We start from the raw sequence: 19,510 nt of genomic DNA on the forward strand, positions 1-19,510 counted from the left end.
AATAGAAAATGCAAGCCTCTAAGTTTCCTCTAAACCTCAACTTCTCAACCAGAAAAGGCAACCAACCTATAAAATATTTCTTTCAAAATTTCTTGGCTCCTACCTTTAATACCAAGATTAAAGGTCTCCTTCAATTCTAACATATTCGAAAGGGGAGGCCTTTGTGTAATAGATTCAACAGGAGGGAGGGTCAATCTAGCTTACACTTTGATCAGGCCCTCTCTAATTCTTCAAAAAAAGTTTGTTAGTTAGTTAGTTAGATATATAGATTGTATGATTATATCTTTATATATAGAAGAGATAGGAGACAAAACCACGAAAGAAAGTAACATAACTTTCTTAAGGGGCATATTAAGGATTAAAGATGAGCAAGGCAAGACTTGCCATCCTCACCGTGGCTTCGGTGGTGCTTCTGGGCGTCGCAATCGCATTGATCGTCATGGTGAACAAATTTTCTGAACCCAAATCCGAAAGCACAAAGGTTGATGATGAGATTAAGGCCTCCATCAAAGCGGTTTGCGATAGCACGGATTACAAGAAGACATGTGTTGACAGCCTTACTAAAGCTAACACCCAATCCACCGATCCTTATGACCATGTAAAGACCTTGTTCGAGATCACAATAGACCAACTGGAGGCCGCGGCTAAGAACTCGTCACTCATGAAAGAGATCCAAGAGGACCCGAGAACCGATGATGCTCTCAAGAGTTGCAAGGAGCTTGCAGGCCTTGCGGTTGATGATATTAAAAGATCTTTTGAAAACATTAATATTTTCAATCTTAATGATTTAGGCCAAGCATTGTTCCAACTCAAGATATGGATGAGTGGTGCAATATCCTACGAGGAAACATGTCTAGATGGGTTTGAGAAAACTCAAGGGGATTTTGGAGAGCAAATGAGAAAGTTGCTGAACCAGTCTATGGAGCTAACCAGCAACTGCCTTGCTTTGATCACGGATTTCGCACAGGTGTTTCAGGCGTTTGGTGTGCCCCCAGCTGCTAATCGTCGGCTTCTTTCCACTTCCAACAACGATTACAACCTTCCCGAATGGGTGGATGTTAGGAGGCAAAGAATGCTTGAAGAAGAACCCGCGAAGATCATTCCAAACGTTACTGTTGCACTGGATGGGAGTGGAGAGTTCAAATCCATCAATGAAGCTCTGAAAGGTGTTCCTGTTGAAGGAGAGATCCCATACGTGCTCTACATTAAAGCGGGCGTATACAACGAGATCATCCGAATCCCTAAAAACTTGACTCATGTAATGGTGATAGGCGATGGCCCGGATAAAACAAGAATTACAGGGGGCTTGAACTTCATAGATGGAATTACCACCTACCATACTGCAACTTTTGGTAAGCATGCATATTTGTTTATAACATCTTTGTTGAAACAAAAAAACTTAAGACTTCCTATTTTAAAAATGGATTATATATATATATATATACCCATTACTCACTTAGGGGTATAACATTTTTTACAACGCGGTTGCCGCCTGTGGTAGACACGGAAACCATCCATGACTTAATTGCACGGGCGACTCTCCAAGAGCTGGGAGATGCCGCCCATTCTAAAAAAACAGAAAGAAAAACAAATTGTACTTTTAAGCGATAGAGAAGAGAACCGAAATGTGGTTCTCCAATGAATTATTAGTCTTTGAAGTAAATTTTAATAGTTCGATGCACATTTACACAAAACTACCTTTATTGCAATTGTCTTTGAACAGCTAAGCTAACTCAGCCTAAATAACTTAACTTGCAGCTGTTACTGGGGACTTCTTCATGGCAAGGGACATTGCATTCGAAAACACAGCCGGTCCTGAAAAGCACCAAGCTGTGGCATTGCGCGTTAGCGCAGACCGAACAATCTTCTACAATTGTCGCATGGACGGTTACCAGGACACCCTTTACGCGCACACATACCGGCAGTTCTATCGCGAATGCACCATCTCCGGTACCATCGACTTCATATTTGGAGACGGTGCAGTCGTGTTACAAAACTGCATCATGGTTGTCCGGAAGCCGAAAGACAACCAAAACTGCATTGTTACAGCACAAGGCCGTAAGGAAGTCCGACAGCCAACCGGACTCGTCCTCCAAAACTGCAGCATTGTGGCGGATCCGGTATACTTTCCGTTCAGAATGCAACAAAAATCCTACCTCGGGCGCCCATGGAAGCAGTTTTCAAGAACAGTAATAATGGAATCGTTCATAGATGACTTAATCCAGCCTCAAGGCTGGTTACCATGGAACGAATCATTCGCTTTCGATACACTTTTCTACACGGAGTTCAATAACCACGGCCCTGGGGCCTCCAAGTTGCACCGCGTGCAATGGCCAGGCGTGAAAGAGTTATCTACAAAGCGGATAAACCGTTTCACGCCTGGCAAATTCATCATCGGGGATACATGGATCCCACCAACAGGTGTGCCTTACACCTCGGATTTCATGTTTGAACCCCCGGAAGATGATTCAAAAGACGGTGATGATAGTGACAGTGACGACGATGAAGATGATGACGACTCTTCGGGTTCAAGGAAGAAGAAGAACGATAAGAAATCAAAGAAAAAGAAGAAACGAAAGAAGGACAAGGATAAACCGAATGATGAAGCTCCGGCTGAAAGCCCGGGCAATGCGATGCCGGAGAGCGAGATAAGCGCACCGGTTATAAGTCCGCCATTGGCACCAGAAGCAGCCCCATCTATAGACAAAAAGGGGTCTGTCTTGAACAGGTTATTTAAAAAGTTTACTAAAACGTAGTGACGAGTTAGTACGTGCATTTGTAGTTATTAGCTTCAATGGCGGTGTTGGATCCACCCCTTATTAGAAACTTATGTGGATTTACGTATGGTTATAGACTGCAGAATTTTCATGTATTGTTATATATGCTGCCATGTATATATAAATAATTAATAGCAAGCAATATTCGGAGAAAACTACAACCCATCACCATTTTCTAAAACATGTATTTTTCCAAGTGACGAAATTTTTACGTATTCTTATATATGCTGCCACGCATATAGACGATAGATGGCGAAGCCTGCATCTTGTTTCGGGGGCTAAAGAAATACAAATGAACTTACTTGTAGATACGGAAAGGTTTAGAGTATGGAAAGGAAGACGATACTGTGACATTCTTCAATTTCGGTTCAATTTGTATTCGTAATTGTATTGTAAACGCGACCCATTTTGCTTTCTGAATCCTTTGATATTAATAAAATAGTGTATTTTAAGTTATAATCATGTTCCAAGCGATCGTTTTCTTTTAAGGCCCTTAACGGTGTTCAAAACGCTTATTCCATGCTCAAAACGATCTAAAACGAACTTCAAGGACCAAAGTTTCCAAAAATTAATCCCATAAATATTTTTACCAACTATAATTTCCAGATTTCTTTTATGTATTTTAAATAATGGTTTTACTTTAATTTAAAAGCAACCAATGGACATTTTTGCATGAGATTCTATTGGTGGAGCCTTCAAATGATAGATACTAAGAAAATCGCAGACAAATTATTATCGAACTGAAAAGATAAGGCCCGATTCGAGAGGGGCAGTCTCCAATTACATAACTGAGTCTGGAAAACAAAATAACAAGAAGATAACAAACAAAATAACAATGCCCGCTACTTATAAAATCTGCAAAACAAATTTAACTAACTGCTCCTAAAAAGAAGCTTGACAACTGCTTATCCTCTCCTTCTGTTTTTCCTCCAGAAAATGGGTCAAACAAGTAGTTCAATAGTGAATTAAGTTGAGCCTTTTCAGGTGATATTTTGACCCGGTTCTTTCGTCTTGAATAAACTTGGGGATACGTATCATTACTTCCCTCCCGGTAAAACGCCTTGTCCTCAAGGCGAAAATCTGGAAACTGAGCAGCAAGAAGATCGTAGTTTTCCCATGTAGCTTCTTCGGAAGGGCGGTGGTTGCACAAAATTAAGACTTCTAGAACAGGGTGACCAGCTTCAATGACCCACCTATGTGCAAGTACCGACTGGGGTTGCAAATCGACCTCCCAATCTTTAGTAATGGGTAAAGGAGGTGCTGGAGTAGATGGAAATGAGCCACGAGCTGGTTTAAGCATAGAAACATGAAACACAGGATGAATACGAGCATCTGAAGGAAGCTCTAGTTTGTAAGGGACCGCACCAATCTTGTGGGAAATGCGATATGGGTCATAAAATCTGGGGGACAGTTTGTCATAACGGTGTTTAGCCAAGCTTTTCTGACGATATGGCTGTATTTTAAGGAAAACATAATCGCCTTCCTGAAATGACAATTCTCGGCGCCGGTTATTGGCTTGGTTACGCATTCGATATTGAGCCTTCATGAGATTACTTCGAAGAAGTTTAAGCATGTCGTTCCTGTAAATTTGTTGGTGCTCTAAATCTGCATTTTTAGTCTCTCCTACCACATACGGGGAAAGTGGCGGTGGGTCTCGACCATAGACAATTGAAAAAGGGGTTGTACCTGTTGAAGTGTGAAAGCCGGTATTATGCGAGTACTCAGCCCAAGGTAGGTAAGAGCTCCATTTATTTGGCTGTTCATGAGCGAAACATCTCAAATAAGCCTCGAGGCACCGATTAAGCACTTCTGTTTCGCCGTCTGTCTGAGGATGGTAGCTTGTACTCATATGCAATTTTGTTTGACACAAACGAAATAGTTCTTGCCAAAAGTTGCTTAGAAATACGACATCCCGGTCGGAAATAATTGAACGAGGGAATCCATGGAGACGAACAATCTCCTTGCAAAAGATAAACGCGGCTCCTTTAGCAGTAAACGGATGCGATAAGCAAAGGAAACGAGCATATTTGCTTAACCGATCAACCACAACCAGAATTGTATCAACCCGATTAGAGACAGGTAACCCCACAATAAAATCCATTGAAATGTCTTCCCAAATACGTGTAGGAATAGGGAAGGGAAGGAGTAATCCTGCGGGAGCCAAGGTCTCATATTTCTGTTGCTGGCATATTAAACATTGTTGAACAAAAAGACGGACGTCTTGCTTAAGTTTGGCCAAAAGTACTGAGCCGAAATACGCTTTAAGGTTTTTAGAAAACCACTGTGACCACCAACTGGAGTTGCATGTGCCTCGTGTAGCAATTTGCTTCGAATATCAGCAGTATCGGGAATCACCATACGTTGTTTGTAAAAGAGGAGTTGACCAACTAAGGAGAAATCAGCAACTGAAGTAGGGTCAGCTGTTAATTGGCTGATTATATTGCTGGTGTAAGGGTCCAAAAGCAGGCCCGCTTTAATGTTAACCGTTTCAAAACTGTAGGGTACAGATAGTGTGAATAGATCAGTTGAGTGAGGTCGACGTGACAATGCGTCGGCTCCTTTGTTTTCTTTGCCAGCACGATGAGTGATAGAAAAATCATACGGCATGAGTTTAAGTAAGAGTCGTTGTTGCTCGGTGGTAGTAATTCGCTACTCCAATAAAAACTTTAGAGTGTAATAATCTGTGCGAATAAAGAAATGACGGCCCAATAAATAGTGATTCCATTTCTGAACTGCGAGCACCAAGGCGAGTAATTCGCGATCATAAGCAGATTTAAAATGATTTGAAGGTGAAAAACCCTTACTAAAATAGGCTACCGGATGATCTTCTTGAGATAGGATAGCCCCCACCCCTTCCGAGGAAGCATCACATTCCACGGTGAAATCTTTGGTGAAATCGGGTAAACGAAGGACTGGTGTCGACATTAATGCTTGTTTCAACTGTTGAAAAGCTGTTATGGCTTCCATGGACCAATTGAAACCGTCCTTCTTAGTTAGGGCTGTGAGTGGACGAGCTATTAACCCATAATTACAGATGAAACGTCTATAATACCCCGTTAGCCCCAAAAACCCGCGTACTTCCTTTACTGATGTTGGAATAGGCCATGATTGAATGGCTGAAATTCTTTCTTGTTCCACATGTACACCAGTAGAAGTAATAACATGGCCCAGAAATACCACTCGGGATTGACCAAAGCAACATTTAGACATCTTAGCAAAAAATTGATGGTCATGGAGAAGCGTTAGAGCCATTCTAAATGATTAATATGTTGCTCCATGTTATGACTATAAATTAATATGTCATAAAAAAACCAATATAAAACGCCGCAAATGAGGTCGTAATAAATCATTCATTACCGATTGAAAGGTTGATGGGGCATTCGTTAGACCGAATGGCATGACCTTGAACTCATAGTGACCCGAATGGGTGTGAAACGCCGTCTTTGCTATGTCTGATGGGTTCACTCTGATTTGGTAATAGCCCGACCTCAAATCAAGTTTAGAAAAAACTGTTGCGCTGTACAACTCGTCTAAAAGTACATCAATATTGGGAATTGGGTACTTGTCGGCCACTATGATTTTGTTTAGAGCACGGTAATCCACACACACCCGCCAAGTATCGTCTTTCTTTTTAACCAGCAAAACGGGACTTGAAAAAGGACTAGTGCTAGGTTGTATGAACCCAGCTGTTAGCAGTTGATCCACTTGCTTCTCTATCTCGGTTTTTTGGGAATACGGGTATCGGTATGGTCGAATATTTGGAGGGGCATAATTAGGTAACAGGGGAATTGAGTGGGAAACAGTACGAAAGGTGTCAGGTTATTTGGTTCAGTGAAATTTTTTTGGTATTTGTGAATTAGAGGTTGTAATGGGTCTGGTATAGCTGGTCTGACATCCATATCAATAGCTAAATGCTGAAAAGAGGCGGACTTTTGAGGGCCAAAGGATATACCTTGTAACTTATATTTCTTGCCATCTATAGTAAAGATCATGAACATCTCGTTCCAATTTGCTTGAATGGTATTAAGTGTAGATAACCATTGGATACCGAGAACCAGGTCTGCTCCTCCGATAGTGAACGGGTAGAAGTCTTGGACAATAGTCAGGTCCGTTAATTTCACAGAAACATCTTTGCAAAGTTGATTGCACTTGATGATATCGTCGTTTCCAATCTGAACGCCAAACGGGTTAATGAATTGAGAAACCATCTTCAATTCTCGCACCAAGGTGTCAAATATAAAATTGTGAGTAGAACCACAGTCTACTAAGATCAACACCTCTGTGGTTCCTAAAGTACCCTGTAATTTCATTGTGGTTATGTTGGACTTACCAAAAATCGCATACATACTTATCTTAGCGAAACCCTCTTGTTCAACAAATTCCTCCTCGTTACTAGTATGGATCGGTTCATCTGACCCATCAGAAGCTTCAAATAATTTGAATGTTCCAGTCTTGCAGCGATGACCTGGTCCGTATTTTTCTGCGTATCGATAGCATTCCCCTTTTGATAAACGAGTTTGTTTTTCTGCTTCTGAGATTCGTAAAGGAGGGCGTTGGGTGGTGGGGTTATGTGTGTTAGTGTGGGTTATGCTTTTTGTATCTGCTATATTAGGTTTCGGGCATGGACTCCATGTGGTGTTTTTACTAGGCTTGTTAGCACCTATCTTGGATTCATACTCTATGGCTAAACTGGCGGCGTTGTACACCTTGCGTGGTCTTTGTATACGTACATCAGTCTTAAGCTCCTCTTTTAGACCATTCAAAAACACCCCTAGCAAGCAATGTTCCGGCCAGTTTGAAACCCTAGCCGACCTCTTGGCAAATTCTTGTCGGTACTCTTGAGCATATCCGGTTTGTTTGATGCTAATAAGATACTCATCTGGATTTTCGAACTCGGCTGGACCGAAGTTCTTCTGAAAAGCTTGGATCAATTCCTCCCATATGCTAACTGTTTGATCTACTGATAACCAGGAGTAGAGATCTAAAGCATCTCCTTCCAGATGCATAGAGGAAACATCCACTTTCTCTTCATCTGGGATATGATAATAGCGAAAATACTTTTCTGGTTTAAGAGTCCACCCACGTGGATCTCCTCCATCATAAGTAGGAAGGTCAATATTTTGGAATGGGCGGTATGGATGGTGGTTCCGCCATGAACTTTAACCTTCATCTTGCGTCCTGACCCACTCTTGAAACGGTTAAAATTAGGGGATTGATTTTTTAAGGCTGCTACTTCCTCCTTCAAGCTTTCGATGGAATCCAATCGGGAAGCCATGGCTGCTAATTGAGCTGCAATGGCGTCCATGGGGTCTATGTGATTCGTACTCCGGGTTGAAGGTGCCATTTCGATTCCCGGCAATGGAACCAATTGATAGATACTAAGAAAATCGCAGGCAAATTATTACTGAACTGAAAAGATAAGGCCCGATTCGAGAGGGGCAGTCTCCAATTACAAAACTGAGTCTGGAAAACAAAATAACAAGAAGATAACAAACAAAATAACAATGCCCGCTACTTATAAAATCTGCAAAACAAATTTAACTAACTGCTCCTAAAAAGAAGCTTGACAACTGCTTATCCTCTCCTACTGTTTTTCCTCCAAAAATGGGTCAAACAAGTAGTTCAAAAGTGAATTAAGTTGAGCCTTTTTAGGTGATATTTTGACCCGGTTCTTTCGTCTTGAATAAACTTGGGGATACGTATCACACCCTTTCAAGTCTTTCTCTAAACTCTTGGCCTATAAATACAAGTGTATTCACTCATTTTAATCTTGCTCATTCACTTTTTTTCTCTCCCAAACAAAGATTATATCTCCATCTCTTCAAGGTTTCTTAATAACAAGAACCACTCTTTAATTTTTGTTTTGTTACTTATAACTTATGGTACAACATATATATATAATATACACCCCTTGTTACCTTAGGTAGTCACTTCCTCGGCCTCGGTCGGTGGAGTGTCGGGGCTCGTAAGGCAAGGCTTCACGGAGGACTTTCATGGTCCTTGTTATATATTTTCCGCATCTAACCATTTAACGTTATTATTGCTTACTAACCATGATTAACTCCTGCTCATTTTAGTTCGTATATCATATTTATGATGTTCCTTGGTTATGGGTTTGTAGAATCTTACCTCGGTCTCAACCCGAAACAAGATCCGAACCAAAAACCGAACTTTCGTTTAAAGACTTTATTGTTAACTTTTTTGTTGTAAAACTTAAGTATTTTCATTTATAAATTATTATACAATTTCCTTGATATTTGGACATGTGGAAACCATCTATGAACTTATTGTAAGATGAAAACCGAACCAAACCGATTTTCACTCGATTAAGACACACAAGTGTGTTTTTAGCTATCAAGACTTGTATAAATCTTTAAAAATACTTTATAAACTGATTTTAATTATTTTCTTAGGTACTTGGAAATGTTGGATTCAACTTGATCTTATAACAAAGTTTGGAACGACAAAACCGAACACTCGCTTAACGGACGTTGTTAGTTTTAAAACAATAGAATTACATACTTGGTTAAGTCTTATTAAAATTTATTGAGTTATCTCATAACATTCATTATTTTGGAAAGTTGACTTTGGGTATGACCAATTATCAAGACCCGAACCAACAACTTGAAACACTTGTTAAAACCCGTTTTAGTATCTATATTATAAAAGGGCTTGCATTCTTGCTTTTTTACCCACCTTATTACTTAACATAGGTTGAGTAAATATTAAGGGCAAGATACTTTAACCCGGTTTCGAGCAAACTTATATTTTAAAAAAAACTATTATTATTTTTTCATAAATATTTACATTTTAAACCTTAAACTTTAAATTGTTACATTTCCTATCATTTATTTTATTTAAAGACATCCTAGACAACCTTACTAATTCAAGACTTCCTTCACCTAGATTTTGCTCGTTAAACCTCATCCTTCCGGTTACTCGTCATTTTACCAAATCAAGTATATACTTGAATGTGAGTCCTTTTCATACCCCGTTTTTCGTTTTTCGTTTTGGGGGTGATATTGCATACTTATTCAAACTAAATACTTTATACTTGAGTCTTAAACCACAAACTTTATTGTATACTTTACTTAAATAAATGCTCGATTTGGTGTTTTATGCTCTCATGTGTATATGCTTATGTGTTTACCGCTTTTGGTTGGTTGATTCATAAATCCGTGAACTATCTGGTATTCTCTTATAGCACGGTGTCATTAATGTATTCTTATTAACGATCTCATATTAAATCGTGAACTATCTGGTATTCTCTTATAGCACGGTGTCGTTAATATATTCTTATTAGCGATATCCTAGAAATCCTAATCCATTTGGTATTCTCTTATAGACGGTGTCGCTAATGTATTCTTATTAGCGATCACATTTTATCTAAATTTGTTGCTATTTTTTATCGCTTTGTATACATGTGGTGGCAGTTCTTATTATATACATATTGTTAAAAAACTATGAAATTGTTCACCAACCTTTGTGTTAACAAATTCTATTTTATGCAATGTTACATGTTTGACTTTGGTTGACTCGAGAACTTGATGAAAAACGTTATCAAGAGTATTAGGATATTAGCACAACGAACAATATATTTGTTTACTTGTATTCAATTTGTTTTGTATGAACAAGTTATGTGATTGTTTATTGTTTTATGAAATAAATGAGTTGATTAAATATTGTCACTTTAATAGTGTCTTGTGTTTTGGGCAATCCGTTGCACCCCGGCATGTTCCGCCGCCTTTGGTCGGGATGTGACAGATTGGTATCAGAGCCACAAGACTATTGGATAGGTGGTTTTACGTAACGACTTAGTATAGTTTTTGCTTTAGGGTCCTTATATGTGTTGCCTATACGTGTTTACTCTACTCGATTGTTCATTACACTTATTTATTTGTATGCTTATTTATTTTATCAAACACTCGAACATTATAAGGTATCCTTACCTTACTTTTGTTTGATTTTATATATACACATACGCACATTCTCATAATAATCTAAGGTATCCTTACCTTACCGCAAAAACATTAGTTTTTATTGTGTTTTATGGATCACGAGCTTAATTTGGATCCCGTTATTTTAAATCTTCTTAAAGACTGTCTCATATGAGACAACCACTTTAAGTTGTCAAATGTGAACGTTCCAGTCGCCATCCAAGTTTTGGTGTTGAAACATAAAAGCCTCAGTGGTACGCGGACTAGTGTTTTGACATCCCGTTGTATCTCAACATGAAAAAGACGCGATGGTAAGTGCACATGTTTAGACCCCAACATGGTATTTTTGTAAAAAGGTTTTTAGTGTCGGAATATCAAGTCATGGTGGTTCATGCACGATTTTTTCGCCTTTAAAACTTAAGACATTATTTACAAATTTCAAATTTTTAAATAATTTTAACTTTTACTTTGTCATATAAGTTCTTATCACAAAATTCTCATTTTTATAATTTTGTTTGTCCGTTATGATTAATTCTCATATGTTTTGAATTCACATGGTAAAGTTATTTTAGGCCCTGTTTATTTTTGCCTCTTTTCTCTGAATAGAGGAAAACGTCTGATTCGGTCAGACGTAATCAGACGTGGGGCTGTTTGTTTTTTTTTCTGGCATTAAGAGGTTCAGCGTCTTAATAACATCTGAACCAGTAAGAGCTTTTAGTGGGTCTGAAAACCTCTTAACCCAAAAAAAATATACGTTTGTCTCCGGCCTCCATTAACTTCTAACCCGGAGACTATGCTCCATCTCTGACGACTAGAGGTTCGTCTCTAGCCTCCACCTCTTAATGATTCAGATTTCAGACATTTGAACCACCTCTTAACATTCAGATGTGGTATTCAGATTCAGACTTAAATCTCTAAAAAAAACAAACGGGGCCTTAGTTTGATTTCACACCATTATTTTCATTACAAGATTTCGACTATTGTGATTTTTTCTTCAATTTAAGTAAAATATTTCAAATTACTCCTAATGATCTTCTATATGCCATATTTGTTCATTTAGAGTTTTTATAAACAAAATTTTATCATATAAATCTCATCGTGTTAAAGGTTTTATAATAAATCTTATGTTGAATTCTCAAGTAAATTCCCATTATATAGTTTTTAAATTGTTTTAAAGTTTTCATACAAGATTTCATAAAAATTGTATTTTTATAAAAATCCCGTTTCTTTGAAACTATCATTTCACAATCTCGATTATTTAAATTTTCACGACATTTTAATTTCACTATATTATATAATACACATGGTAGAATTTTCATTATCCAAATTTATTCTCATACAACTTTCATTATGCAATCTTTGGTTCATTATAAATTTTCACAAATAAAAAAAAATTTGCATCATACGATTTTCCCCGTTTTAAATTTCTTATGGTAGTTTCGCCTTGAGTTTTCAAGAAATTCACAAACTTATAGCTTGTAATTTTCTTGAAATCCTCATGCGAAACTTCATAGAAATTTTATTTTAAAGACAAAAAAATCGTTTAGTTCGATTTCTCGATTCACAATGCCGGTCATTCTAACGTACCATGATATTTTCGTTATACGATATTAAATAAAAAACTTGGTAAAATTTTTCATTACGTAAATTTGTATTCCCAAAACGACATTCGTCATTCATATGGATACCTCATAGCCAATTTTGACATTCAATTCACTTATTTTAATTTCCTCATGAGCAAAAAATTTATTTTAATCCTTATAAAAATTATTTTGCTTTCTCATGACATTCTACTTTTATTTTTACAATGAGCTTTAAATTAAGCAAACCTTATTTTCTTAGTTTCCCATGATGATTTTCACTACTTAATTTTAAGCATTTCAAGAACGATTTACGTTACACGGGTTGGTTTATTTCAAAATTTTCTCGTAAATTATTTTACAACCTAAGCTGACCCGGCGTATCGTAACAACTCTCATTTTAGTGAAAAATTGTTAAAAAAAATGTTGTTGTGATTCACAAGCTTGAATCTCAATATTTTATTTACAATATATATGTATATATAGTAACTTGTAATTTTAAATTATCAAAATTGCATGAATGTTTCAACCGTATTATTTATAAATTACGATATTTTCAAATTTAAAACTCATTATTAGTCAAAAAAATTTCTAAACGCAACCCCAAGTTTTACAAACACTCGTATTCTAACTCAACCTACCACCTTAAGCTAACCATCCTTCCACTTCAAAAGTTTCCCACGCACGCAAATTTTCCCTCGACGTGAATGAAACCTAACACACCAACGTTATATCCTCACCTACTCAAACACCAACAAAATCCAATATGTACAAAATCAACCCAACAAAAAGCCCTAAATACCGAAACCTATCAAAAACTCACTATCTTGATACTTCGAAGACTCCGACAAACACACCCACAAATGCCTCGAAACATACACAAACCAAAGTTTACTTAACTATGACTCAAATCCTTCGACCCATACTATGTCAAATCACCAACCATGTCGCCACACCGTTTCCATCCAACCATAGAGTTGATATCAAAATAGTAACCCAAACACTCCTTGCAAAATACATGTATAGACTAAGTTCAATCCAAACTAGTCAAGGTCGAATTATCCAACCCATCAAGTTAATCCGAACTCAAATAAGCAAGCCTCATTCAAATAGCCCAACCACTACTCACACAAGTCATCTAAGCCTAACCCACTCAAACAACCTAAACTCAAATGAATCCCATCAATCCAACTCAAGAAAATCCAACTACGCATGACACCTAAAACACACTCACTCTTCATTAAATTTCCAAACCATTCACCATTCGAAGCCTAAAACCTCTCCATACCCACGCAAGCCTCATTTTTCCCTTAATTTTTTTTTTATTATTATATATATACAACTAATGTATTTATAACGACCACATGTGCTCAAATAATCATTTTTTTTTTATTTATAAACTCCTTCAAGGATAACGATTTACATATTTTGCTCATATTTTATAAATCATCTTTGTAGAATACAATATTGTCATGACAACAAAATTCGTTTATGAGGATTTGCTTTCAAAGATTATTAAACGATTATATGGGTGATTTCTAGAATTATAAATATTGTCACCTAAGGTGATAATCCCATAATGACTTTATAAATACGAGGTTTCATTTTGAATGTCGAATTCGAGATTTATTCAATAACAAATATCAACTTTCATTATTTTGCATAAACTCAATGATCATGGCTTTACAAACCTTTTTGAGGCGCATTCATGAATGCTTCATACATTAAATATTGTAACGTGAATTTTGTTCGATAACGGTTTATGCGAGTTTTTTTTGCTCCTTATTATCGCAAGCATCATTTGATTCATGATTTATTATAATCACAAAAGCTTTACGTATGCAAACTTTCCTTTAAGATTTTCATTCGATAGTTATTTAAATATTTCTCTAGCTACGCGTTACCCCGATGCTTTGTTATTATATATATTTTCTTGGAAACGATAAAACGGCTTTACTTGAGACTTCATTTTCGATGTTAATTTTATAATTTTAAAAGAGCATATAATACGCGATTTACATAATCATGATTATGTAAATGGTTTCACAATAGAGGTCGTATTCACATTTCATCGATTGGTTTGTTAATCAAAATTCTATTTATTTTAAGTTTGATGCATGTATACATCACCCCATAAAACTCACCTAATTCTTATGTTATCATATTTCACGCGATAATATCCTCAAATACTTATAACCTCAAGTTTGTTCACGTGTGAAACTCATCGTACGATGTTATTGTTAATGGTATAGTTGTTTATCCCAACCTTATGTGTTCATTTATTGGATTTCTCATTTTTTTCAGTTATCGGATTCTCGTTTTCATTTATTGGACTTTTCATTTTCATTTATCGGAGTCCTCATTACCGGGTTTCATTTATCAATTTTATTTAGTACCTCAATTTATAGACTTTGGCATTTCTCTTGATGACCTTTAACTTCAAAATCTTATTTCATATTGTTTACCCTAAAATTTCTTATTTATTCAATCATCTTTACTTATTTTAAACCAAATTGTTATTTCACCTTGATTTATATCTTCGGATTTTTGTTGTTTCAATTATTTACCTCATTTTTCTTTCTTATCTTATTTTAAAAGTCAATCCCAAAATTTTCAACCGCTGGTATTGGCTTGTCAATATTGGAAGAATTCAACAAATTTACTTACGTATCTATTATTTATAGATTTTAAAATAAATATGTCTCTTAAAACACACAATGGAACGAATCATGTGGACCATACGACGATCTAAATAATTATGGGTGCACACTTAATTAACGAAATCCCCATATGGAAGCCATAGTAAGTGAGGTTGTGCGCGATAACTCAGACTCGAGAATGATAGCAGAAAAACAGTAGAAATGTGAGTTATGATAAGGGCATGGTGGATATGCCGCTGGTATATCCTATATATAAATGCCTTTATTATGTTCTCATTTGTGACGTTTTTCGAGTCATGCAAGGATTTGATGTTATTCTTTTGCTTAAAATTTTTCATACAATTGCTTCTCTAAACACGACATTCGTTAGTATTTACTTTATGTTTATTTTAATTTCGGGACGAAATTTCCAAAAAGTTGAGGATACTGTGACATTCGTCAATTTCGGTTAGATTTGTATTCGTAATTGTATTGTAAACACGACCCATTTTGCTTTCTGGATCCATTGGTATTAATAAACTAGTGTATTTTAAGTTATAATCATGTTCCAAACTTTGTCGTTTTCTTTTAAGGCCCTTAACGGTGTTCAAAACGCTTATTCCATGCACAAAACGACCTAAAACGAACTTCAGGGACCAAAGTTGCCAAAAATTAATCCCATAAATATTTTTACCAACTATAATTTCCAGATTTCTATTAAGTATTTTAATTAATGGTTTTACTTTAATTCAAAAGCAACCAATGGGCATTTTTGGATGAGAATCTATTGGTGGAGCCTTGTCACCCTTTTATGCCTTTCTCTACACTCTCAGCCTATAAATACAAGTGTATTTCACTCAATTTAATCTTGCTCATTCACTTCTTTTCTCTCCCAAACAAAGATTATATCTCCATCTCTTCAAGGTTTCTTAATAACAAGAACCATTCTTTAATTTTTGTTTTGTTACTTATAACTTATGGCACAATATATATATATATATATATATATATATATATATATATATATATATAATATACACCCCTTGTTACCTTTGGTGGTCAATTCCCCAGTCTCGATCAGTGGAGTGTCGGGCCTCGTAAGGCAAGGTTTCATGGAGGACTTTCGTGGTCCTTGTTATATATTTTCCGCATCTAACCATCTAACTTTATTATTGCTTACTAACCATGCTTAACTCCTGCTCATTTTAGTTTGTATATCATATTTATGAAGTTCCATGGTTATGGGTTTGTAGAATCTTACCTCGGTCTTAACCCGAAACAAAATCCGAACCGAAAACCGAACTTTCGTTTAAGGCTTTATTGTTAACTTTTTGGTTGTAAAACTTAAGTATTTTCATTTATAAATTATTATACAAGTTCCTTGATATTTGGACATGTGGAAACCATTTATGAACTTATTGTAAGATGGAAACCGAACCAAACCGAACTAAATCGATTTTCACTCGCTTAAGACCCACAAGTGTGTTTTTAGCTATCAAGACTTGTATAAATCGTAAAAAATACTTTAAAAACTGATTTTAATTATTTTCTTAGGTACTTGGAAATGTTGGATCCAACTTGATCTTGTAACAAAGTTTGGACCGACAAAACCGAACACTCACTTAACGGGCGTTGTTAGCTCTAAAACAATAGAATTACATACTTGGTTAAGTCTTATTAAATTATATTGAGTTATCTCATAACATTCATTATTTTTGAAAGTTGACTTTGGGTTTTACCAATTATCAAGACCCGAACCAACAACTAAAAACACTCGTTAAAACCCGTTTTAGTATTTATATTATAAAGGGGCTTGCATTCTTGCATTTTTACCCGCCTTATTACTTAACATGGGTTGAGTAAATATTAAGGGCTAGATACTTTAACCCGGTTTCGAGCAAACTTATATTTAAAAAAACTATTATTATGTTTTCGTAATTATTTACATTTTAAACCTTAAACTTTATATTGTTACATTTCCTATAATTTATTTTATTTAAAGACTTCCTAGACAACCTTACTAATTCAAGACTTCCTTCACCTAGACTTTGCTCGTTAAACCTCATCCTTCCGGTTACTCGTCATTTTACCAAATCAAGTTTATTACTTGAATGTGAGTCATTTTTATACCCCGTTTTCCATCTTTCGTTTTGGGGGTGATATTGCATACTTATTCAAACTAAATGATTTATACTTGAGTCTTAAACCACAAACTTTATTGTATACTTTACTTAAACAAATGATCGATTTGGTGTTCTATGCTTACATGCGTATATGCTTATGTGTTTACAGCTTTTGGTTGGTTGATTCATAAATCCGTGAACTATCCGGTATTCTCTTATTGCACGGTATCGTTAATGTATTTTTCTTAACGATCTCATATTAAATCCGTGAACTATCTGGTATTCTCTTATAGCACGGTGTCGTTATTGTATTCTTATTAACGATCTCCTAGAAATCCGAATCTATTTGGTATTCTCTTATAGACAGTGTCACTAATGTATTCTTATTAACGATCTCATTTTATCCAAATTTGTTGCTATTTTTTATCGTTTTATATATAAGTTGTGGCAGTTCTTATTATATACATATTGTTCAAAAACTATGAAATTTCTCACCAACCTTTGTGTTGACAAATTCTATTTTATGCAATGTTACAGGTTTGACTTTGGTTGACTCGAGAACTTGACGAAAAACGTTATCAAGAGTATTAGGATATTAGCAAAACGAACAATATATTTGTTTACCTGTATTCAATTTGTTTTGTATGAATAAATTATGTGATTGTTTATTGTTTTATGAAATAAATGAGTTGATTACATATTGTCACTTTAATAGTGTCTTGTGTTTTGGGCAATCAGTTGCACCCCGGCATGTTTCGCCGCCTTTGGTCGGGGTGTGACAGGTACAATATTTGTACTATATATTGTTTCTTTCATCGTGTTCAGCTATATATACTATAGAGATGATGCTGACTTGAGCTTTAAACCTCAATGGTGTGGGGCTTCTTCTTGCAAAACGGTTGATAAACTGTAGGCAAAAATAATTAAATAAGTCACATAGGTGCTAGGGTTTGGCGCCACTAAAAGAAAACCTACTATAAATTCTATTTACTATGTTTCATTAAAAATAATGTTTACATATATATATATATATATACACACACTAGTTTTTATCCCCCATATTACAGGGGTTGTGTTTCATTTTTCGTGTGAATATTTATCTACTTTTTTTGTTTTTTAATTTCATTATTGTAAGTAAGTTAATAATATACTTGGGGTTTGATAATAAAAAAGTTTTAAAAATAAATGAGATGTTATAATCCGGATTAAAAGCTGCCTGGGTTTGGTAAGACCCAAAACCCGTTTATTTTTTAGACTATAAAATTGTTTCTTAATTATAAATAATATCTTTTTTTAAAAAAACAAAATCATATATTAATTTTTGGTAGATACATGTTTTATAGGATTTTCACATCATATATTTGGGGAGATTAATTTTTAATTTAATGAGATGTTATAATCCGTTTAAGAAATATCTGGGTTTGGTGAGACCCATGCCCGTGAATTCGGGTCAAATGCATGAGAAGCCTCCATTTACAAATAATGCAATTTGGTGGATTGAGAGAATTTAGGGAGTAACCAGAGAGAGACATATAGGATTTTAGAGTTTTCGTATATATATATATATATATATATATATATATATATATATATATATATATATATGGAAATGATCAAGAGAGAACTCCTCCTTAGAGAGAGAACTAGAGAACTAATAATGAAGTATTTTTAATTTAATTAAAATAATATTTATAAATTTTTTTTGTTTCATCCTTCTTATATGTTGTTATTCTTCACCACAAAAAATATAAAAATAAAAATAATAAAAAAATCGTTGTAATGCATATATGCAATACTTCGACTTTTTCTTAATGCATATGTGCACTAGTGTGTATTTTTATATGAGCAATAGTGTTGATTAGCATATATGCAATTGTTTGTATTGTATATGTGCAACAGTGTTATATTATATACAAATAATAAAAAAAATCGATATAGTGCATATGTGTATTAGTGTTGTATTACATATACGTGTAACATCCTGAATTTCTATGAATAAAATTAAAATATTATTTACATTGAAAGAATTAATTTAAATTATTAGAAAAAATAATAATAACATAATAATAATGATAAAATGATGGTGGGTTAAAATAGATGGAATTCAATTATGGACTTAGATGAATATGAGTCTAAGGCCCATGGGCTTAGGGGGTATAAATGCCCCTTAAACCCTAAATTCTTTCCATCTCCATCATTTACACACCTTAGCCTACACCATCAAAAACACACACTTAAGGCAAACACTCTCTACACTATTCTATTCAACTATCCAAGACCAACTGAAGGTAAGACATCGTTTATCTCAGCTGACCCAACAATTTAAAGCCCGACACCGCAGCCCCGGGATGCCGAATGAGTCATTTGAGTCTAGATCTATCTTTATTCGGGTGTTTAATCAACTAAAAAGGAGCTTAAGGGTCACATTAGCTCAGATCTGGACACCCCGAAGCT

At 35.5% G+C, this 19,510-nt stretch overlaps 2 protein-coding genes across 2 annotated transcripts; one reads left to right on the forward strand and one right to left on the reverse strand.

The window, feature by feature from the left end:
* Positions 1 to 299: 299 nt before the first annotated feature.
* On the forward strand, positions 300 to 3,490 carry LOC143549832 (pectinesterase-like). The gene is made up of 4 exons (XM_077040627.1): positions 300 to 1,352; positions 1,759 to 2,526; positions 2,608 to 2,728; positions 3,430 to 3,490. Exons 1-4 carry the CDS (start codon positions 365 to 367, stop codon positions 3,488 to 3,490), a joined length of 1,938 nt encoding a protein of 645 aa, XP_076896742.1. The 5' UTR covers positions 300 to 364.
* A 1,477-nt stretch (positions 3,491 to 4,967) lies between these two features.
* Positions 4,968 to 8,082, reverse strand: LOC143549833 (uncharacterized). The gene is made up of 4 exons (XM_077040628.1): positions 7,965 to 8,082; positions 6,730 to 7,866; positions 5,520 to 5,956; positions 4,968 to 5,426 (listed from the first exon to the last, which is right to left on the reverse strand). Exons 1-4 carry the CDS (start codon positions 8,080 to 8,082, stop codon positions 4,968 to 4,970), a joined length of 2,151 nt encoding a protein of 716 aa, XP_076896743.1.
* Positions 8,083 to 19,510: the final 11,428 nt, after the last annotated feature.

The sequence above is a fragment of the Bidens hawaiensis genome, unplaced genomic scaffold, assembly GCF_021521415.1.
Source record: "Bidens hawaiensis isolate Kalapana, Puna unplaced genomic scaffold, B.hawaiensis_p1.1 tig00015850_1, whole genome shotgun sequence".
NCBI lineage: Eukaryota > Viridiplantae > Streptophyta > Magnoliopsida > Asterales > Asteraceae > Bidens > Bidens hawaiensis.

What these genes read in the sequence shown, in the direction of transcription:
- LOC143549832 (XM_077040627.1), top strand. Translation starts at nt 365, where the DNA reads ATGAGCAAGGCAAGACTTGCCATCCTCACCGTGGCTTCGGTGGTGCTT. An exon ending in AGATGATGACGACTCTTCGG is followed by an intron (nt 2,527 to 2,607) that starts GTTCAAGGAAGA and finishes CGAATGATGAAG; the next exon opens with CTCCGGCTGAAAGCCCGGGC. An exon ending in AAGGGGTCTGTCTTGAACAG is followed by an intron (nt 2,729 to 3,429) that starts GTTATTTAAAAA and finishes TTAATTTAAAAG; the next exon opens with CAACCAATGGACATTTTTGC.
- LOC143549833 (XM_077040628.1), bottom strand. Translation starts at nt 8,082, where the DNA reads ATGGACGCCATTGCAGCTCAATTAGCAGCCATGGCTTCCCGATTGGAT. An exon ending in TAATTTTAACCGTTTCAAGA is followed by an intron (nt 7,867 to 7,964) that starts GTGGGTCAGGAC and finishes ATGATGGAGGAG; the next exon opens with ATCCACGTGGGTGGACTCTT. An exon ending in ATCGCGAATTACTCGCCTTG is followed by an intron (nt 5,427 to 5,519) that starts GTGCTCGCAGTT and finishes TTATTGGAGTAG; the next exon opens with CGAATTACTACCACCGAGCA.